General features: G+C 47.8%; 1 protein-coding gene across 1 annotated transcript; it reads left to right on the top strand.

Moving 5' to 3' along the window:
- The first annotated feature begins 254 nt into the window (after window positions 1–254).
- Window positions 255–7564, top strand: Il21 (interleukin 21). Its single transcript, XM_047567400.1, has 5 exons — window positions 255–404; window positions 513–548; window positions 4870–5025; window positions 7370–7447; window positions 7541–7564. Exons 1-5 carry the CDS (start codon window positions 255–257, stop codon window positions 7562–7564), a joined length of 444 nt encoding a protein of 147 aa, XP_047423356.1.
- The last annotated feature ends 15826 nt before the right edge of the window (window positions 7565–23390 follow it).

Below are 23390 nucleotides of genomic sequence, written 5' to 3'. Positions count from 1 at the left end.
GGCACATTTCGCTCACTCCATCCATCCCTGCCCCCACGCACTAGCACATGCACACGTACACCTAGCCAGTGGAAAAGAAAATTGAGTTACTCACATTCATCCATTCTACAGAGATTTCCAGGCTCATGGGAGGGCCTTGCCTCTCCCTGGAGGGTGAATAAATAGGTGCTGTACCAACAGCCTGTCCTCAGTCACACTGAGGTGAGCAGAAGGCTCCTGCCCTCCTGTCGCACCGAGGAGCCCGGTCCTACAACATGGAGAGGGTGACTCTCTGTCTGATGGTCATCCTCCTGGGGACAGTGGCCCATAACTCAAGCTCCCAAGGGCAAGATCATCGCCTCATGATTAGAATGCGTCACCTTATAGACACTGTTGACCAGCTGAAAAATTGTGTGAATGACTTGGTAAGAGCACACGCATCATGGCAGCATCTAATAACATTTCTCAGTTAGCATATGAGCAGGCTTTTAACTCACAAAAATCAACCGGAATTCATCTCTTTTTCACTATAGGACCCTGAACTTCTGCCAGCTCCACAAGATGTGAAGGTAAGACCCGCTGAATTTATTTGATATGCTTTTAAATCTATTAAGAAAGACATTAAGATGGTCATTGAGAAATACATTTAATTTCAATGAATTCGGGCATTTAATAATTGGTAAAATACTTATTTCTATTTTGATCAAATAGTCACAGATTTACCAACAAACTACTATATTATGTTTGTTATAAAATAAATGCTTACCTTCAAGTTTCTCTAAGAGTACTCTTAGGTGGTGTTGTTAAGACAGAATGATAAAACTGGAAGAGAAACCTATGTTGGGATGAGCTTCCGTACCAACAACAGCTAGCTGCATCTCATGAGCTTTGGTCACGGAGCTTCCTTGGTCTTCTCTGGGATCTTATTTAGGGAATACAGGCACATACCAGAAGGAGAGGAATGCCCCTTTAAATAATAAGCTAGAAATGCATAAGTGAAAGGAAGGCAAGAACCAGATCCCAGGAACAGCATGAGGAACAGTAATGTGGAAGCCAAGCCCTCCCTGGAGTGGAGTTCACACGCACCTCGGCCTTCCGTGAGGTCAACCACTCAGTCCATCTCTTCAGCCCCTCAAATGAGAGCTCCAGGGAGAAGCAGCCAGGCATCTAGTTCGAGAGTGGTGCCCACTGGTCTTTCCTGCAGTAGCGTCTTCAGTATGGGCTGTGGTCTGGCACCCTGAGAGTATAAATGCAATCTGAGAAAGGTCACAGTCATGGTCACAAGCCTTTAATTGCACAAATTAGGGTAACTATGAAAGTGCTACCAGTAATTTGGACACTGCAAAGGGGCAGATTTACAAAGCGGCACTGCAAAGAAAACAGTTATGGTAAATGATTGTCAAACTTTAGAAAGTGAATGAGTCACAACTATTGCTTTTCTCTAAAATTCACTCTCCAGCTCGGAACCTAGCTACTCTCGTATTTACTAGGTACTTTTCTACTCAGCAGCATCTAAAGCGAAAGTAGCATCCTTAGGAATGGCTCTGGAGCCCAGTGTCTAACTGCCCAGAGATGTACTTCTGGCCCGTGTCCCCATCCTCTGCAGAGTTCCCAGTCGCACTCCTCAGCTGGCAAAACAGGAAAATGCCCCATTTTCTGACTTAAACTCATCCCGTGGGCAATTCCTTTATATGTTGTGTTAATGAAAGATTTCTAAAGTTTAAATGTTTCTATAGCCACTTTCATTTTTTATCTTTGTGCTGTGATTGTTGATGCACATCCATTGTACAAAGTAACAGAGTCCGGTGATGTTTGCACCCGTGCACACATGTCCGTCCACCTTCTGGGCCTGCTCCTTCCAGTCCCTAGTCGTCCCTCTTCCACTGAGAGGTACTTTTATCTTACATCACGAGCAGGTTTTGTCTCAGCAATACTAGATCTGTCTGATAAGCCGATCGAGCAGCGCTTTCTATGATACAAGTGAGTAGTGTGTGCCTGAGACCTTTAAGTTCACTGGCAGAAAAAGTCAGGAAGGAAGAAACGAGACAAGGCCACAGCAGCATTAGGCCAAGGTTTTCAGGTCAGCATCAAGCAGGGCCTGAAACAGAATTGGAAAGTTCACTCAGAATAGGACCTTTGAGAGGTGGCATTAGGTCGTGTTCATGGAGGGTCTCCAATCGGCCCTCCAGGTCTCTCTCCTCTCTTTCTCCTTCAGTTGAAAAACCAGGGACTCTCAAGTAGTGGTGATTTTGCCCCCAGAGGACATTTGACACTGTCCAGAGAAATGTCGCGTTGGCGCGACTATGGCAGGGAAAGGGCTCTTGCTACACGCTCTGGAGCGCGCCGGACAGATCTGCTGGCAGAGGACTACACAGTCCCATGCATCTGTGGCGCTGCTGTTGCAAACCCCTGATCCATACTCAGTTTTTGTGGGGGACAAAGGTGATCTTTCCAGTTAGCAAGGCTTCCTACCATGAATAATTCTGGCTTTTTTGCAAAAGAAGAAGAAAAAAAAAAAAAACTAAGAAGGCTGCAGATAGTCTCCGAGGAGGCAAATGCTTTCAAATGTTCAATGGCAGAACAGTGCACCCTCTTCCAAAAGCAGCCCTCGCCTGCTTCCCACCAGCGGAGTGGCTTCTACCCCTGCTCTGGACCTGCTTACTGCTCCCCCTGGTCTGCAGCACTAACGTGGGACCAAAAGCGCCTCGTGTCCAGTTCTGAAGGATGAGGGAACAAGACCTTCCCTCGACTCTGCCGTCACCAACGCCTGCCAAGGGCGAGCGTGCCCAGGGGCTGCTGTGCAGGCACTCGGGCCAGCCCGGAACTCCCGGAGCCGGGTGCCCAGGTGGCCTGAGTCAAGTTCGTCTCCCCTGCGCACCTTCAGGCAGCTGGCAGGGGTGGCTTCTCATTTCTTCCTTCCTGAGGCTGCTCTGGGGTGCACCTTAGGTCAGACCGGCAGTCATTTGTCCAGACCATACATTGCCGGGCACAGCTTTGCTGCTTGCAGGGCAAAACGACAAAGCCGACACGGCGTCTGTCAGTACAGGTGAGCAGGAAGGGCTGGGGCGCAGCCGTGGCACTGGTCTTGTCCCCTCACGCCTTCTTCGATGACAGAAAGGCTTCCTTAGGGCTAAAGTTCTGACCCCCCACTTGACCATCCCTGGCAATATTGCCACAGGCATTGGCTCTGTAGGGCCCCTGGACTTCTTTGGAACCTAATTTTGTTTGAACATACAAATGAAAATGTTAACTCAGCAAAATGGGCCCCTGTGAGAAATGCTGGTTTCTCAGATCATCACGGATGAAGCAGTTAGTGTTTTCAGTTTCAGCTGGAAAATTTACCTCTTTAAATATGAATATTATTTTTTTCCAGTAAGTTAAGCCGGTTGTGGTCAAAAAGAAGAGAAAAGAAAAAACTTCAACAAACATGAACATGTGGTTTTCAAGGAAAAAAAAGTGCTATAATTAACATTTATAAATAGTTTCTATTAAATAAGCAGTTTGGCAAACTTGGAAAGGACACTACCTTGCCCGATGAAAGGCAACCAGGCCTGATATAAGGAAACCAGATAAGCAGGTTCTCGGCTTGCGGCTACATATGCAAAGCGAAACTGGGGGTTTGTGACTTAGAGATGCGTGTTATTAATCAACATCCATGTGGGGTGGGCACGTGGGCTGGAAAATGCAAAGCAGTGGACTGCCTTCAGCTGACTGCCCTTGAGCAGACAGGGAATGCTGTCCGACCCTGCCAGCGCCTCTTTCTGGAGGCTTCTGGATGGAAGGCAGTGGCTTCCGTGTGCATTAGTGAGATGATGTGGCGCTCTGGGGGGAAACAGCACCATAAGCGTGGGCTCAAAGAAAACAGTAGCACAGACACGAGTAACCCAGATCCGAGCCCGCAGGCCAGCAGCAGTATGCTTTCCGCAAGTGGGTGTGAGTGCTGCTCTCCCGGTGAATTCCACTTCCTTCCCAGTTTGGTTGCTAAGATTCTGGCTCATTCCCTAGTCATCTGGCTAAGTCAAAATCCTTGTTCTGTCCACTTGTCCATTCCTGGAGGCACTCTTCTCACCTCCTTCCTTTCTTCCTGTGGTGCTGGGGGTGGAACCCAGACCTCTGCATGCTAGGCAATGCTCCAACACTCAGCTGCGTCCCCAGCCCATTCTAAGGAATGGTCGTCCATCCCACTGCTTGGGCAAATCTCAAATACTGTTCTCAGCTGCTTGATTCCTGCAGAATCCTACCCTGACCTACCCAAGGATGTGAACAGGATTTTAGAATAGCCATGCGCAGCCTAGGGCAAGCATAGGAATCTTCTAAAATGCCATCAGAGGTAGGAACCCACTTCCTTTCCCCAAATGCAGGCTTTAACTCACTCACTCACCTGTGGACTCCACAGTTGACACCGAGCAGCTCTGAGCAGCAAGGCCTGGGCAGGTGCTGCGCAGGGTGGAAGCTGCTCAAGACCCATCACTGGAAATGCTCCACGGACCTCACAGAGAGACAGGGGCCAACCAAAGACCTCAGCCAGACTGCAGCAGAATTTATCAAGGTTGCGGGGCAGCTGGGAGCCTCATGCTTCAGCAGACGTGCTCCTAAACCAAACGAACTCCCTGCCCCCTGCCTCCCACCGCCCTCCTACCAGCCAGACCTCCAAACGGGCCTCGGTGCAGCGGTGCGGAGTCAGGAGTAAAGAACCATGGGAAAGGGAGCTAGCTGCTTCTCCTGTCTTGGCAAGGCAGGAAATGTCCTTTCTTCCCAGGACAAGGGGAAATTGACACCCAGGCACCTCCCTCTTTTCTGGCCAACATTTAAGTGGAGGTGTGAGCAGGCCTTAGGGCTCAGCAACGTCAGTGACTTCCATAGCATCTATGCAGACTGCTTCTCTTTCAGGAACACTGTGAGGAGGCAGCTTTTTCGTGTTTTCAGAAGGCCCGCCTCAAGCCAGCAAAGACAGAAGACAACAGAAAGAGCATCAGTCTATTGATTTCAAGGCTGAAGAGGAAACTACCTTCTACGAATGCAAGCAGAGAGCAGGAACACATTCCAGTAAGACTTCACTTGTCACCTATCCCATTTGTGTTTGTTAACTGCATTGTAAAATGTCTGTTATATCACACACACACACACACACACACACACACACACACACACACACCTACAGGCAGCCAGAGCCTCTAGGGCTCTAGTGACACCTTGTCACATGTGGCACGTTTTGAGAAGTAGCTTGTTTCTTTCAAACCCCCAAAAGTGCCCAGAACCCAATTAGGATTTGCTATGAGTTGCTGGTAGCTGGAATATGTTCATGCAGCTTCCCAAGGCGACGTAAAAGAGCATCCGACTGTGACTTAGGTGCTAAGAAGCACTTCCCTCCTATTATATACACAGCCACATGTGGCTTGTCCTCTTGTTCATGGGAGCTGGATCCTAGTTTTCGGACAAGAAAAGGGATCAGTCTTAAACTTTGCTCTTCTCTCTTAAAGAATATTTTTGTCCTGGACAGTAACGGAGTCAGTGCTGAACTTAAAAAGGTCTACCCCATTGCTTGAATGGGGAGTTTCCGTGTCTTCCAGATTCCGAGTCCTTCTTGTGTATATCTTCTTCTGCCAACTCATGCACAATGCTGATATGCAAGAACATGAGGCACTTAAGCATTAATCTAAGCCCGTGTAAACCACATAAAATAAGTCACTCTAAAATCTTGTTATCAAGTCTCCTCCTCCAAGAAATTCCACATGTGCTTCAGGTGAAATCTTAATGACACTACCAAGATGATTCTTATTTCCTTTGACTGCTTGGCCAGGTTACTATGTGAAAAATGGCCCTTTAAAACTTTCCTCAGGATGAAAGAAGCTGGGCGTGGCTTTAAATCGCAACACCCTAGCACTGAACTTGGAGCTGTCCAGTTAGGCACCTTCGTGTAACGGAGGAGGGTGAGACCACTCAGGAAGCAAGAGACACACCAGGTGCACAGACACTTGTCAGAATGCCTCACCTGTCTCTCAGCCAGATGTCGTCACTACAGCATGGAACCCGCAACCAGGCGCTTAAATGCCAAGCAATGCCTGGTGTTCTGCATCTCCACAGGGAGAAGAATAAAGAATGCAAATTCAAAACTTACGGAAGGAAGGAAGGAAGGAGGGAAGGAGGGAAGGAGGGAAGGAAGGAAGGAAGGAGGGAAGGAGGGAAGGAAGGAAGGAAGGAGGGAAGAAAGGAATAAAGAAAGAAGTGTGAGCAGGCAGGATTCATGTAAAAAATTGTTCACTCTCCCAGCAATCAAATGCACATTAAAACAAGGAAATCCTATTTTTTTTCAATTAGATAAGAATTTGTTTATGATTATTTTTCCAATAATAATAATGCTGTGAGTGAAAAAACATATACTTATTTTACAATACATCCAAAGCCTTAAAAAATTCTTTTTCTTTAATTTAGTTATTCTACTACTAAAATTTATCAAATAAATTAAACAAGATATATATGAAAAATGATTTACAGAGGTGTTTTATGAAGTACTGTATAGAAAAGTGAAAAGTTAGAAGTTATCTATGTGTCCAAATATGGTAGTAATTTAATTCTAGGTTGGATCACAAAGCAACCATTATACTTAATATTTTTGAGGAATATGTAACACCTAGGAAATGCTTGTGATGTGTTAAAAAAAAGATTATCAACTAGCATAACTTAAAAGAAAAGTAAAAACAGAAATCTCAGACAACACTGGCGGGGAGATAAATCAACATTGCAGCCTTTCCCAGGGCAGGGTCACAAGTGATTTTACCATTGTTACTTTCAGAACAATTTTATTTACTTTCCCAGATTTTTTTTTTTCTTTGTGTGTGTGCCAGGAATTGAACCCAGGGGCACTTAACCACTGAATCACATCTCCAGCCCTTTTTATTTTTTTATTTAGAGACAGGGTCTCGCTGAGTTGCTTAGCACCTTGCTAAGTTGCTGAGGCTGGCTTTGAACTCACCATCCTCCTTCCTCAAGCTCCCGAGCCACAGGGATTACAGGAGTGCCCCACCACACCCAGCTCCCCCAGATGTTTTTCAAAGAACATACTTTATGCCTTCAGTGGGGAAAATAAATTTTATCTTAAATTATTTCTTTTCATACCAGGGATTGAACCCAGGGGTGCTTAACCACTCAACCATCTATCCCCAGTCTGGTTTTTATTTTTTATTTTGAGACAAGGTCTTGCTAAATTACTTAGGGCCTTGCCATGTTGCTGAGGCTGGCTTTGAATTTGCAATCCTCCTGCTACAGCCTCCCAAGCTGCTGGGATTACAGGCTTGTGTCACCAAGCCTGGCTGGAAAATAAACTTTAAATGACATTTTAATCAGTAGAAAGAAGTGTTAAAGAAGAATGTTGCCTTTCATTGATTTCTAGACATGCCCTTCATGTGATTCCTATGAGAAGAAACCACCAAAAGAATTTCTGGAAAGACTGAAATCGCTTCTCCAAAAGGTATCTCCCTTAATCCCCCTTGTGCTGGACTTGGCCTCCGGCTGACCGCCTGCTTCTCGCATTCCGGGTACTCATGGCATACTCTCTCCACAGATGATCCACCAGCATCTTTCCTAGACTCAGGGAGATGAAGGTTCCCGAGGATCTGACTTGAAGCTGGACACTATGTTACACACTCTAACAGGAGTCAAACTCACTTCTTGGCATTCAGAGTACAGAAGTACAGACTATTAGTGTGGAAAAGACCCCAGTAAGTGTGCAAAGCTAGGATCATTCCCCAAATTATCATGCAATACTTTATTCAGTTCAAGGTGTCTGATTGCCTAGGTCATGGGTTTCTATGGCTTTTGAAATTTTTACTTTATTTTACTGCCCAACTATGACATTCCTTGATTGATGGAGAAGGCTAACGTTATTAACCAAAAATACTGTTCAGGACTTGATTGATCTTATGTTCACTTCAATGTTGATTCACAAGGATGAGTTCTGTCAGGATCATAACTTAAGAGCGCACGCCTTCATTGAAGCTGAACATGTGGAAGCACAGGATCAAATGAAAAGCTGAAATCCGAGTTCCTTCAAGGAAATGAAAACGGGGTGTTTAAAAACTCATATCTCAAGAGTTTACTTTTTATCTCAGTGTTTAACAAATGAATATGTAACTTATGTAGACACCAGGCGACAGATTTACCAGATGGGGACCAAAAAATCCTGCTTTTTTATCATCAAAAATATTTAAATGCTGTAGCTATGAGTGTATTTATGACATAGACTTCCTTAGTCTTTTAGATTTGCAAACATGTCAAGTAAAAGCTGCGGAGGGGGCATCATGGCCTTCTGGGACCAGAGGGCTGAGGCAGTGTCCTGGCTCCTCAGACTGTGCCCTCGCTCTACGAGGGGGCCAGAACCTCCAGAGGTCTCCTTCCTTCCATCTTTGCTTTCTTCTTTTTAAAATGAAACTTCTGTGATGAATTTGTTTCAAAACATGTTTCTCATGTTAGACACTTTTGTTTGCTTTGGAGAAGACAAATTCAGTCACCAACATAAACTCACAGCCAGGAGACAAAATGGCCGGAAGGCCTGTTCCAGGCTTTCCAGGAAATTGTCCGATCTTTTGCCAAGGGTTGTAAAAATAAGCAATCTGCTCTAACTGCCCCTTCATTTCAATTCCATCAGAGTGTGTTTAAATATCAAGTTTAAAAACTCTAGAAAAATAAAATTTTCGCTAGACTGGAATAAGCTACTTGAGAATCTCTTATTGTTCAGTGCTCTGAGCAGGCAGGAGCAGGTGGACGGACGTGCTTTAGGCTCTGAGAGGAGAACGCAGCTACCTGAGAGTGTTTCGAGACAGACACAGACTGGAAAGATGCGCCCAGCCTGGGTATTCACTCAGCTCCATGAAGTGTCTCATCATCAGAAGTGTCACGTTTTTAAGCCTTTGGAATATGCTGTCACACGGGACCGTGTGAGCCTCTGCCTGTGGATGGCAGCAGAACCTGCCGCGTGTCCAGGGATGGGCTGCTGGGCAGAGCCCAGAGCGGGCCAGGCCCCGGGACGCAGCCCTTCTGGAGCGTGGGGAAGTGCCAGACTGTTTCTTTCTGGCTTTGTACTTACTGACTTCTTGACATTGTGATTTTATATTTAAAATAATGTATTTATTTGGGTGTGTTTATTGTTAAAAATATGATCTAATCCTTTGAGCAGCCTCTCCACTCTAAAGTAAGCATGGCTCACTGGGTCACTGGCTGAGAACCTAGACAGTTTAAAGGCTCCCGCACAGCTCCCAGTGCCCAGGAAAGGCAGTGCTTCCCTCTGCAGGGCCGTGTCCAGGGAGCCGCCACTGTTCACCTGGCACAGTGACACGGGACGCCTGAAACTGTGGGCACTGCTTAGCTTTGAGGATTTCCACCTCCTTGTGTACATCCAGGGTGCTGAACTCAAGCCCCAGGGCCTGTTCTGCATTTTGTAAAGCTGCCGACATCTGAGTGAGTCTCTGGGGTCCTGGGTGCGCCTGCAGGAAGGCCGGACCATGCCTCGAAGCAAGACTCCACAGAGTCTGATGCTCGGTGCTTAACACGGTTCCGATGGCATTTGCAGAGACAGAAAAGGGAGGGAGGGAGGGGAGAAAGCTCTGCTGCAGGTCCTGAGTTCAGGGAAAACTTACCACAATTTTGAATATTTTAGCTGAAAGTACCTTCTCTGGACACTTGTATAAAAATCATAGCATTATTATTCTATATTATTGCTCTTCTGTATTTACATTTGCATCTGAGAATTTAGTTTTAATATAAACTATGTACTTTATAACTTAATGATTATTTATTATATATTTCATTTTAATTGTTTATGCGTCTATCTTCTTATTTAAGAACTGATCATATTAAATACTGTGCAGTCAGTACAACTGTCTTCTGTGATTCCCTGGAAACCCTTAGTGCGGCAGTCTTGGTCCTTGGTTTCTGGAGCGCATGACTTTACGAGTCCTTGGTGAAGACGGGCTCCTCTCCTTGCCTGGGGCCACCTCACAGCACCGTCCACACCACTGTCCCAGCCTTGGGGGCCTCTGCAGCCCTCCCACGTGAGTGGCAGGCCTGGGAGGAGTTGAGGGCACACTCCTGGTGCCCATGTGCCTGCCACAAGCACCCCTGGGCATGGCTCCCAGGGGCTTCTCAGTCCCTTCTGCTCAGTGATGTCGTCTGCAGGCTCCTGCCCAGGTCCAGGGAGCTCTAGCGTGTTCCTTCCCTTGAGCCCAACTTCTGCCATCATCCTGGGTGACTTTGGTGCCTCCCACACTGCAGCCTCCTGGGACCTTGACCTTATGCTGAGCGCCTGTTTTACCCCATCCCAAGTCCATCCTGTCCCAGGTCCAGACGTCACCCGGAGCCCCCTCTGTGAAGTCTTTACACACACGCCACCCTGCCTGCCCGTCTCCCAGCTCCGACTACGCTGCGTCCCGGCGGCCTCCAGCCGGCCCTCCTGCTTCTCCACTGGTTCCGCTCCTTCCTGATGGGCCAGCAGCCACCAGCTCCTCCCTGACTGTCCTTCGTGCACACCTGCCAACCAGCTGCCCTCCTAGCCTCTCACCCTTGTTCCCCTAGCCCGGCCTCAGACGCCGGCTCTGGCCCCTACCTGGGTGTTCCCTCAAACTCCCTGCCTGGCTCGCTGGTGTCACTTGGTCCCTTCGCTCTGTGCTCTGAACACTAACCTGCTTCCAGCATCTGCCACAGCGTTAGATAAACACATTCCGTCCACTCCGGCCCCCATCCGCCTGGACATGGTCTTGCTTCCAGCGGAAAAGGCATCACCTTTGCTGCAGGAACAATCTACGCACCTGTCCTACCCCCCTCCGCGAGCCACTGTCACCGGATTTCTACCTGTTCCACACCTGTCACCACCATAAAAGCTGCTGCGTCTGATCAACAGTGACCTCATCCTTACCCAACTCAGGAATGTGTGCAAGACTCCAAACTGATCTTGGCGTGGCTTCTGCCTCCCCTGCCGGCTCCTCCTGCTCCCACCGGACACTGGTGCTGCCTTTGGTTGGGGTGTGGCCTGTGACTGTGCCCTCTCACTGCTGGCTGCTGGCTCCTCTTGAAGGCCGGGTTCCTGAGGACTCCTCTCCTGGCCCCCTTGTCACTTCAAGTCCCTCCTTTGACACTTGAATGTGTTCCTGTAACTTAAAATATCCCCCGTATGTTTGGGCTCCTAAAGTCGTAGCTACAGGCAGCTGCCCCCAGTTATTCCCGGGGCTGTGTGTCCACCTCCCCGTGAAGATCCATCTCCACCTCAACATCCCAGCTGGACCCCACCCTTTCTCCCACGTCCATGGCCTTCACTTTCTCAGGACTCCCTGGTCCTGATGAATGGGACCGCATCTGCCTGACCTGCTGGACTCTGCTTTCTCCCTCGCTCATCCCTGGGCCTCCCTCAATTGCTCCTCTGTGCTAGACCCCATGCGGGCTCTCAGCTCTTTCTCTTTATTGTACTGGGGCTTGTGCTCAGGGGTGCTTTACCACTGATTTACATTCCCAGCCCTGTTGGGGGCTCACTAGATTGCTGAGGACTTGCTGGGTGACTGAGGCCGGTCCTGAACTGGTGATCCTCCTACTGTATTGGGATTACCTCCTACTGTATTGGGTGCCCCCCGCACGCTGCCTTGGTTGCAGTAACTTCCAACTGTGTTCCAGTCTCTCCCTTCTCCTTTTATCTACCTCCACATGGCTGCCAGATGGACACTTTATAAAACCTAGTCTGATCACAACAATCCCTTACTATAAACGTTCTGAGCCAGGCGCGGTAAACATACCTGTAGTCCTATTGACTAGGGAGTTTGAGGCAGAAGGTCATTGGAGCCCAGGAGCTGGAGGCCAGTCTGGTAATATGGTGAGAACTTTGCCTCAAAATGCAAAACCACAAAAAACCTCTCCCTCTTTCCGACCAGCTCCAGGCAGGAGCAGGGCCCAGAGACGCCATCATCCTCCCCACCAGCCCCCATCTCCTCTCACCTTGCTCTCATCCCAGCCAGTTCAGTCTGCTGCTAGCTCCGAGGACAGTGCTGCTTCGCTCCTGTGGCTCCAGAAGGCGGGGACCTCTCCCAGAGCACCCCTCCTCCAGCCTGGGTGCTCAGGACAACCTCCTGTGCCTGCCGGTGTTCAGCGTCACACCATTTCCATCACCATCTGGCTGGGACGGTACTCTGATCATTAGTCTTGACATGGGTTATGTGTGCTTATTGCCATGTCTGTTTCTCTTTCCAGAATGTAGGCTCTTGGCAGGAGGAACTGCATCTTGCTAGTACAGCACCTCGTACGTAGCCAGTGATGTAGGGTAGAAAACAAATGTCTGCAAAATTGAACTAAGCACAGGGCGCAAGACTTATTCCTTAACGTCTTCCTTGACGCCTCTCGTACACGCTGAGTTCAGTCATCACCAAAGTCAGTGGATTCTGTCCCAAAATACTGCTGGAAGCAGGTCCCTTCATGCTGCCCACCTCTTGTGCTTGCTTAACAAGGCCACAGTCTCCCACGCGGGTGGGTGCAGTACCTCTTGAGTAGCTTTCCTACTTTGTCCTTGCCTGTCACCAAAGTCTACGTGCAACAAAGCAAGCTGGGGGCCCGTTAAAAGCCAGTCAGCATGTCAGTCCACGGGCCAGAGCCTCCAGCGGCTCCCGCACCACTGGGGGCAGGCCTGAGCTGGCCAGGGCTACCAGCCTGGTCCTCCTGCTGCCCTTCCAGGTCAGCCAGCCATGCTGGCGTTCCTTCCTGTCTCCGGATCCATCCCCTGTGCCCCGTCCTCAGGACGCCCACCCACCCACTTCTCACCTCCCTGACCGCACGTGGCCTCTCCTGGGTCCCTCGCTGAGGCTCCCTAGTGCAGCTCCGCTGGGTGGGCGGAGCTCTGTGCCTGGTGCCTGGCGTGGTCCCGGGACTGGAGAGCTCAGGACGCCTGCAGAGGACGGTGGCTCTTGCAGCCCCGCGTCCCTGCTTGATCCCTGCCGCCTCTTTGCGTGACCCAGATGGCTTCTCTCTGACCTCTGGGCACCTCGTACCCTCTGCAAATGCCCCACCTTCGGTTAGACAGACCCGCAGCTCTTCTTTACTTTTGAAATCGTCCTTCAGCAGTTTGAAATCTGGAGACTATGGAAACACCTTCCCTTATTAAACTTTTAGCAGAATTACTTTTCCGTGTTTATAAGTTTAAAGATCTTTCACTGCATGTGAAAGAGAAGGTTCCAAGCCTACCCCCAAATTCTTCTACACGATGTTGACAAATGACTCCATTTTGATCCTTATCACTGTCACAAATCAGAGGTTGTAGGGATATAAAGTGTCCTTGTTTGGTTTCTCAAGAGAGAGCACATCAAGGTCCAGTGACTTACCAGGGAGCAGTTCCCAGAGAAATCGGCAGGGCCTGGGGCAGCAGCGCTGGGAAGGGGAGGCCCAGACTCAGCCTGACTGAGCCTGAGTGTCACCAGCCCCTCCTGGAGGCCAAAGGCTGGCATCTGTGGCCCTGCACTGACCAGGTGTGTGCACAGCGGGATCTGGTGGGGCTGAGTCCCCAGGCACTGGGTATCGCCAAGCACACACAAGATGGGGCAGTCAGAGGACTGCGGGGAAGCTCCAGGGGATCTGGGCAGGCTGACCCTGTTTGCTAGCCTGAGATTTTTTTTTCTAAAAATATTTTTTTTTTTATAAATGTGATTCACAAAAAGGTTTATTTTAAAAATAAGAAGATTTGGAGAAAAGACTAATTTTATTATCATAGTGGAGTTTACTGTTAACTTTCCTAATATGAAAGTTACGATATGTGAGCCTCCATAAAATAATGTGTGTTTATTATATTTTAGATGGATTACCTCCTTTTCTAGTCACAATTTAATTCTCTTTCGGCCTACTTAACCTAAAGAGCCTGGCCTTTGAGAGCCACCCCAGCTTAAAGAGTGAGTGCTCAGGCGAGAGAATCGCAGCACTGCTGTGCCCGTGTCCCCACACGTCCCCGCACACCACGAGGACCTGGACCTGCTGCGACCACCCGCCCCGCCCCAGGGCAGCCATCCCACAGGACGAGTTTCCCTGCTGAGGGCCTGGTGTCTGCGGAGACCATGCGCCTGGTCACCACCAACTGGCTGGGAACCAGTGGTCCCTTGAGGGCCGCTGGGAGAGGAGTGTGCGTATGCACGTCTGTGGATTGGCAAAGCCCCCTGCCAGAGGAGAGACCCAGCTGGTCAGGCTGAAGAAGGAGGAAGGTGCAGAGCAGCGCCGCGCATGCTGAGGGGAGCGGCTGCCTGGAGCTTCTCCAGCGAGCTGAGCCCAGGGAGGCCCTCCCGGCGCCCGGCTGAAGCAGAAGCGCCACGGCGCCACCGATGTACCGCCCGGCAGGTGACCTGCGGCCCCAGCGGGCGTGTGGCGGAACACCTGGCTCCTGCCTTCTGTGCACCCCACGCTTGCCTCTCACCGCGTCCTTTCAGTCTCTCTTAAAGGAGGGATGTGCTGCCACCTAGTGAAGCCACGCAAACGCACACGCTGGTGTCCGGTTCCAGGAGGACCAGCTGTCACTGGAGAGGGGGGACAGAGGTGCGTCCAGTGCTGGCCTCTACAAAGAGCCGCACCACCTATAGCAGCCCTTGGGGCAGCCTCAGGGCCAGGAAGCCGTTTCTTCTTGGAACTGCAGGACCAGCGGGAAGAAGGGCCACAGGAAGGCTGAGACCTGTTCTGGGACACTGCTGCCTGCTCACCAGGAGCCAGCCCCCAGAGGACACTCTAGAAGGCCTGGCAAAGTGAGCTGGATGAAGCCAGAGTCCTGCATGGGGCCCTTTAGCCGGGCGCCGGCCTCCATCTTTCACCTGTGTGAGGCGAGAAGCCACTGGGGCTTTCCCCTTGCGTGCGTGAAGTCCTGGTGACGGGTGGAGCCCCGCGGGGCTTGTCGCAGAATGCTGACAGAGGCGACGCCGGCAGTGGTGGGAGCGCCCGGCCGGTGCTCACCCCGCCAGGCACAAGCTCCTCCCTGGCTTCTCCTGCCTGCAGTGACGTGGCCGGCGTGGACTCCACTCGCCCACCCTGCTCAGGGAGTTTCTCCTGCAAAGAGCCCACGGGAGAGCCTCCTCTCCACGGCCTGGCCTCCCTGAGGGGTATGTCAGCCCCACAGCACAAGGTCATCAACATGTCCCCGTGTTTGTCACGGAGGAAAGCTGTCGAGGCGCAGCCTTTTAATCACACTCTTGGACCACTGCCTCTGATCGGTCTCCTCTTTCCCAGTCATCACCACTGTGTGCGTGACCGGGATTTCCTCGACACAGCCGCTCCACACAGCGGCTGAGGAAGCCAGGGCCACGCCGTCTGGCCTCTGCAGTCTCTGCCTCCAATGCAGCAACGCTCGCCAAGAAAAGCCCAGCCTAGCCTCCGTCTGCCTTACAGCCTCTCTCCTTCCTCTTTTCCCCTGGGAATGCTCCTCGCCCAACTCGCAGCCCTCGGGCTGGTCCCACCCCAGATCCAGGGCTGGGAACGGAACTCAAGCCCAGCAGTGGGAGCCTGGCCGCGCTTGCTCCGATGATGTGGAGAGCAGTTCTCTTCCCCTGGCGCTGCGGAGCCGCAGGCCTGGGCTGAGGCGCCGAGTGCCCTCTCCTGCGCTGCTCTGAGCACAGAGGAGAGCACAGCACCCCAGAGGCCCCAGTCCTGCCCAGACGCCCACCAACCTGGGTGGGACGGCGAGTCCCGTTACATTAGGTCAGTTCAGCTGTGTTGCCACTGAGAACATAAGAATCCTGAATCAATTGATTCCTTAAAAATCCCAGCTTTGGAATCGCCTTTAAACAATTTCCATCATGAAAAGGAGAGTACCCAGATCCTTGCCAAGCGCCAGCTCAGGTGGACTCGAGCTTCGGCCCAGGAGACGAGAGGGTGGGGCGAAGCCTACCAGCCAACTGAGCATCTGAGGGAGGGATGGACAGTGGCAGCTGGAGCCAGGAGAGGCTGCTCCTGCACACCCGCCTCCGGGGAAGGCTACGGCACCCGGAACTGGCAGCAGAGTCTGCCCAGGTCCAAGGGGTACGCTGAGTCCGAGGTTCTGGATCCTGTGTCACTTGCAGCTTATATTTCCTTCGACAATCAGGAAACATCGTTTGTCACACACTGATTGGTACCACATGACAGTGTGCAGTCACGCCTGCCGCTTCCTCTGACTGGGAATGCCTGGCGCTTCCCTGGGGGACCCTTGGGGCTCAACCGAGATTCTGCCTCCGTGTTCTCCCCTGGAGAGCGAGGAGGGCCAGGGCCCTGCACCTGCCGTATCAAGTCGGAGGTTCATTTTAATAATGAAACAAAAATTAAAAAGCAATAACGGCTCATTATTTCTTATTTGCCCTGTTAATCCATAATCTAAGACTAACCAAAGCACCAGTTTTTATTTGTATCACTAAAAATGAATTTAAAAATCACTGAGGCTAGACCAGACAGGGGACAGTGCTCAAGCTCAGAACGCCCTTCAGGTGGCTGATCTGGGAAAACCCGAGGGAGTTCCTCTTGACAGCTGAAGAGTGTCCCAGGCCCCGTCGTCAAACTTGCTAGTTTTCTTAGGTTCACTTGTAACGTGATAGGTATTAAAATGTCCCCCAAAAGTGACTCATGTTGTAAAGGATTTTGAGCCTGAGGGGCTGGGGATGTAGCTGGTGGTGCGGTGCGTGCTTAGCTGGCACAAGGTTCTGGGTTCAATCCCCAGTCTGCAGGGGGAAAATAAGTCAAGTGGGAGAGACACAATTAAGACTCATGATTCCGTACAACGTTTACACACTCTGTGGTAGACAAATGTTCAGAACACCATGGTGAACTTTGGATCTGGTAAGGTAGAGAAGCCATCACCACAGAGTAATGATCAATCCTGGGTAAAATATGAAAATGACTATTTGTCATTCTCTGAGAATGACCAGAAATGGGCAAAATGTGGAGAGAATTTGACTTTTGAAAGAAGAAAGCTATGTTGACTGAGATCTATGTTGACGTTGTTTTCAACTTGGGGCTCTGCCCAATCCTCCAAGTGTGGGGTGACCAGGACCAAGTTTGGGGTGACCAGGACCAAGCAGAGGCTTCCGTCCACTGTTGGGAGTCCATGGCACATGGTTTAGGGTGACGGAGTAGCTGAAGGGAGGGAGGTTTGAGTAAAGAGCCTCAGAGCTGCATCTAAGCTGCCTCAGGTCTCCAGATGGCCCCTGAGCTGAGAGTGCAGAGGGCGCACCAAGGAGCCCAGGGGCCAGCGGCCAGGGAAGGCTAGGAAGAGGCTCAGAGGAGAGAACCAGCACATAATGGCCCCAAGTTGGAAGGACTTGGTAAGCACTTCGGACTTTCACTGAGACCTCAAGGAGGCTAGGCCTGAGCAATAAAGAGCAGGATTGGCTCCAAGACCAACAGCAAAACAAAGCAAAGGTGTCTTAGCAAGATGTGACCTCAAGCTGCCACACATTCAGTCACATAAATGTCTGCTTGAACAAATATCCACAGCCTCCAGAGGAAGACAGAAGGCAGAGTCTCTACCAAGTATCATGCATTACACCAGAATTTAAAAATCCAAACACGAACTAAAATAAGACATGCAAAAAAATGTGACCCATACTCAAGAGAAACAGACCCCAAGATAATGCAATGATTGATGGTGGCAGACTGTAACTTTAAAGCAACTTAGGGAAAAGTGGTCATGATGAATGAATGCACTCTTAGCAGACACAGAAATCATAAAAGTGGTAGAAGTTATAAGATCAAAAGGTCTGATATCAGAAGTGCAAATTTAATGCCACGGTCTTAAATTAAGATTAATTGGTCTAAGGAGGGAAATTGGAATCTCAGGAGAGAAGGGAGAGAATGAAGCAGAAAAAATATCTGTAGAAATGGTGTCCAAATTGTTTCCCAAATTGGGTGGAAAACATTAATTTACAGACCTACATAATTTAGAGGATCTCAAGCAGAATAAGCACAAAGAAAGCTACACCTAAACATCCCACTCAGGGCTGGGACCAAAACACACCCAGAAAATGAAAGCAGGGGCGGGGTGGGGGAAGGAGTGCTTCACACGGGAGGGAAGAAGACGGGGACGCCACCGCCCACCCGTCAGAGGCAACAGAAGTCAGAAGATGACAAAAAATACACTTTAGATACTTTTTAAAATGTCAACTCAAAACTCTTTAATTAGCAAAAACATGCTTCAAGAATGAATGCAAAATAAAGGCCATTCCAAATTCAAAAGAGGTAATAGAATTCCTACTGGAACAATTAAGGAAAGCCCTCCAAGCTAAACAAAACTATAGCAGATGAAAATTCAGATATACAGGAAGAAATAAGAGGGAATCACCGCCTTAGGGGCAGCGGTCCCTGTGCTTCTCCTTTGCTTGCACAGCACTAAAACTTCTTTTTCCCTTTCCTCAAAACTCTGTCCTTGTTATTGGATTGGCATCGGAGACAAGGACTGAGCTTTTGGTAGCAAATTGGTGACCCAGATGGGACCCGAAGCAGCCCTGCTCCAGCTTTCTTGGGCAGGCTTGGCTCTCCAAGCATCCCCACTTCTATGCCAGGCAGCTGGCGAGCTTGCCGAGAGCCGGCTGCTGGGGAGTTAAGAGACACTTGCGTTTGCTGGAGGTCAAATGGAAGCAGCTGCTCCTGTGAGTAAAGGGAGGGATCAGGGGACCATCCCAGAAGCTGCCAGAGCTCCTTCTGCTTCAGGGACTCCTGCCCTCTCCTCCTGCATGGCTTAGTTTGCTCCATCTTGGCCCACTTTGAGAAAAAGGAAGCTGAACTCAGTCAAGTCCATTAGGTAGGTCCCCGGCACGCACACTGAGACCTCCGGTTCCTCTTCATGGAAACATCTGTGATGCTGCCGGCTAGGCATCACGGGTAAGCGGGACGGGGAACCTAGGGGCTTTACTCCCTTCTGGTCTATTCTAGGTTCTCATCTGTTTGTTGGCCTGAGGTTCAGGAGTTTCCTCTGGTTGTCTGTCTGTGTTTTTGTTTACCTGTTACTGGCCTTTTAAGACATGGGCAACGCAGAGTTGATTCTATAGGTAGTCTCTTGGGAAAGATCTTGGCCGATAGGGCGACCTATAAGTATAAGCCTGTCTAAGAAAAAGATGATGTTTTACGGTAACAATCTGCCTTTGAACTGCTTTCTGAATTATTATACGATCTTGTAGTTGGGGTTGGCCTTTCAGAGGTAAAGTAAGTGGAAGAAACTCTGTAGGCACAGACGTTTATGCAGTTGCATGATACAGAGTCTGAATAGTCAGAAGCTAAGCTGAGGATGCAAAGGCACTGCCTCTGGTGTGCAAGGATAGCAGGACTCCGAAGAAAGGGTCAAAAAGAAAGGGCTGCACCCTGCCAACCCAGCGCTGGCCGTCCCTCCCAGCTCTGTTTCTCAGCTTGGCCCCAAGCAGCCGCAGATCATCTCTCTGTGAGTCAGGGACAGCAGCCCTGGGCTGGAAAACAAGAATGTGGCTGTAGAAAAATGGACAAAGAGAACCTGGCCTCTGCCCTGCCTTCCAGCCCCTTTTGCCCCTGGGGGTGTGGGATGGAGGCTGCTGGCCACAAGGACGCGGCAGTAGGTTCTGGCACGGGTTATGACCTGGGACAGGAATGGTGTCCCCCTTTAAGATCTGACAGGAGACCCCATTTGGCCAGGGGCGACCATGAGTGGGCCGAGCAGTTCTTGCTATCACAGTACCCATCCAGCCAGACGCACGGGGAGGCTGCAGGTTCAGCACCTGCACCCAGAAAAGAAAAAGACAGAACTGCAGAGGGATCTTCAAGGAAGCCTAAAGAAAAGGGTGGACAGGGCCCTTTCCTCCTCCATTGAATTCAATATGCCTATTTAAGAAAAAGGCCCAAAAGGGGCCTTTGGGTTCAGTTAACAGCTGGAAACTTGCTTAAAGTTGATGGCATATGATAATGAGAAGGCAGACAGGTCAGGCTCAAAATACCCTGTGCTCCGAGCCCTTGAATGCCACCTGGGAGAAGAAAAGATCCGGGTGCCGTTTTTGTGTACGCTAAGTTGCCCGACCTTCTCCTAGGATGAAACTCGCTGTGTAGATCACTTGCACAGACGACATTCATAAGGATTGTTTCAGAATAAGACTTTAAGAAAGGGTCTGAAACTAGAAAAGAGATAAAACAAAGAAAAGGTGTAGGCATGGAACTATATTTTAGTATGGAAAATTAGACAGTAAAAGAATGTTTCTGGATAAGAAAGTGTTTTGTATGGTAAAGTGATACTCTTGTGCTAAAGTACAAGATAAAAGAGAGGAGAAAACTAAGGATGTAAACAAGTTGTAGAGTATAAGTAGGTGGTAGAAGGTTTTTAGAAAGTAAATCTCAAAAAATGTATGCGATTAAGTTGGTTATAATTAGCACCATCAATTGAAGTGATTTGAATTTGAACATACTGGTATGAAGCAAAGTCTGAACAATGAACTGCTCTTACCTATCAAGATTGTTTTCTTGTGTTTGTTAGGTTTTATTACTTATGGAAAATAAGTCCTAAAGGAATTAGTGTTTATACCTGTTTTAAAGTCTTTTTAAGGATCACTTCATAACTGGCTAAATAAACAACTCTTATTTTAGGTTATTACAATATAGTTGACACCTAGATATATGTGACTAGATGTGTGTATACATATGAGGGCTGTGGTTGCCTGAACCTTGTCAAAGTGCTGTGTAGAAGTTTGTAAAATGGACGTTGATGCACGTTTGCTGGCAAGGTAACCAGTAGTGCTCTCTTTTGTATGTGTATCTGACGTTGAAGGGCCACACTGCCAGTTAAAGACCTGTCTTACATCTGTTTGTCTAAGTCTGTTTCTGATAATGAATAGTTTCCTGAATGCATAAGAGATTTAAGGCTACCCTTTGGTTTCTGCTAGTGCTGCTAACCCATGCAGACTTGTGAATGTTGTACACTAAGGATTCTAAATTTTACTTTAAAGGTTAAACTTAGTTAATGTAAGGACATCTGTGTAATTGTGACACTAACCATTACTAGATGCATTCATGTCTTCAAATATACAAGCCTTTTAAAATGCAAAGCTTGGGAGAACACTTTGCCAAGTTAGTGTTTTCCAAACTACATTTATCTGTAGCAAAATCTCCTTCAGATTGGTGTAGAAATAACAGATTTTCTTGGTATTTATTTATGTCACTTAATTTTTTGTAACTGGAGGAAAGTAACTTGTTGGCAATAAGTTATATATAAAAGTTCATGTTAGTCTTTACATTGGGATGGGAATTTAAGTGTATTTTTAGAAGGAAATAAAGAGAGACTGATTTGTTCAAAGGTTGACAATGTGGAACATGAAAACATGAAGCCATTTTCTTCCTCAACAAAGGAAGTCAAGAACTCTCTCACCTGTCTGATTCGTGAAGACTGATATCCAGATAGACTCAGGAAAGAATACATGAGAACGTTGCAGAATGATCGCTTTTTAAAAAGGGCAAAGCCCAGCTTCAGAAGTAAAACAGATGTTTTAAGAGTCCAGTTTCAGCAAGGCCAAGCCAAGGGCTCTGAGTCTCATCCTTCTCTGAGTTAGGAGAGCTCTGCAGTGGGACAGAATCAAGCTGAACGTGGCATTCCAAAGATGAATTATTGCTTTGTTGTTGTAAAGATTACTATGATCCCCAAATAAACAGGGGATATGACACAAAACTTAAAAGATTTGGGCAAATTGTAAAAGGTATTTAGGTTTGTAAAAGAGTTTTTAAAAAGTAAAACTTGTATGTAATCGACTTGATAAATATATGAGTCTTTGTAGAAGCTACATAGATACCGAAGATACTATAGTGTTGATTTTGTATTTTCCTTGCAAACTTTATACCTGTTATGTTACTGTTTTTCAGAAATACTCCTAACAGAACATCCTGCATTAATTTAAGACAGTAAGTTATTACCTACAGGACAGATAGGATTTAATGCTGATCCTAATTAAATGAAAGGAGTAACTGTAAAACTGTAGATGTTCAAGTTAGAACATGTTACTCCCACTTTAAGACTGGTCAAACTGACTTGCTAATGCTTAACACCTTGACTTTGGAGACCAAAAGTAAGGACCAAAGTCAAGGAAAGTAAAAGGGCCAAGGAAAAAGAAGCCAATATTTTGGCCCTTGACCTCTAAGGTCATTTTGGACCCAGAGAAGAATGGGATCCCTCTAAGGACCTTGCAACTCCAGTAAGTCACCTGGCCTTGAGAGAACCCTAGAGAACAGGAAGCCAACCAGTGCACATTCTGCAAAGAGGAGAGTTGTTGGAGAGGGAAATGTCCTGATGATTTCAAAGGAAGTCACATATAGTACATAAAGTCCTGACCCATCATGGCACATGGAACAACCAGTACGGGAAAAGCAGAAGGATCCAAGAGTCTTCTCACATGTTCCCAAGAGTGAGCTCTGAGGAATCTCAGCTGACATTAAGAGTAGATAAGAGCAAGGCCAATTTTTTTAACAATTTGGTCTTAAAAACCTCTCCAGAGAGTATGACCAAAGCACAGTCATACATGGGCATGTAAAAAGAAAGACAATGTTTTATTTTATGTAACTGAAGTTGTGTACTTGTGTCAGCCCTACCAAAAATAAGTAAATCTAGAGGCCATAAAAGAAGCATTATTTATTAGAAAGTGCCTAATAATAATTATCACAAAGGGCTCTAGAGTCACAAGATTGTCCTGGGTCAATTTGAGTCTGATCTCACAGACCTACAAATCTCCCTAACCTCCTACATAGATAAACTCAATCTGTTTTTCCCTGGTATGATTATAAGTTACTGTCTTCATAGTCTTCCAAAGTAATGAGTGAAGTACAACTCCGGACAGAGAGCACATGGATTCTAACCTTCGAGTCACCTCTTCATGACCTCCTTGTTCCCCCTGACGGGCAGAATTACAGCCTCTGGGCAACTTCAAAACACATTCTTTTTAAGAGCACATGGAACCTTCATCAGGTTAGGCCTTATTTTCTTAGTCTTGAAATAAATATCAAAATTTTTTCAAAATCTTAAAGTATATGCCTTTTTAACAATTAAATTCAACCAGAAATTATTAATACTAAGACATTTAGATAATCTCCAACTATTTAAAAGATTAAGAAATAGCTTTCCAAATAACCTATAAGTCAATGAAGAAATTACAAGAGACATTAGAAAATCTCTTAACTTAATAATCATAAAAACACATTTCAAAATTGTGGGATGCAGCTAAGGCAGCTGGTGGAGGAAAATTTTTAGTATTAAATACTTACATTTAATAAAAAGGTCTGAAATCAATTATCTAAGACTTTAACACAAGAAGCTAAAGAAAGAAGAGTAAAATAAACCTGAAATAGGTAAAAGGAAGAAATTAATAATGAAAAGTGAAGAAATCCATGAATAAGGAAAATGACTAATAATTAAACCTGAAATTCGTTCTTTGAAAGGATTAATAAAATTAACAAAT

Source organism: Sciurus carolinensis, chromosome 10, assembly GCF_902686445.1.
Source record: "Sciurus carolinensis chromosome 10, mSciCar1.2, whole genome shotgun sequence".
Classification (NCBI taxonomy): Eukaryota; Metazoa; Chordata; class Mammalia; order Rodentia; family Sciuridae; genus Sciurus; species Sciurus carolinensis.
This window is presented reverse-complemented; position numbering and strand designations above follow the sequence as displayed.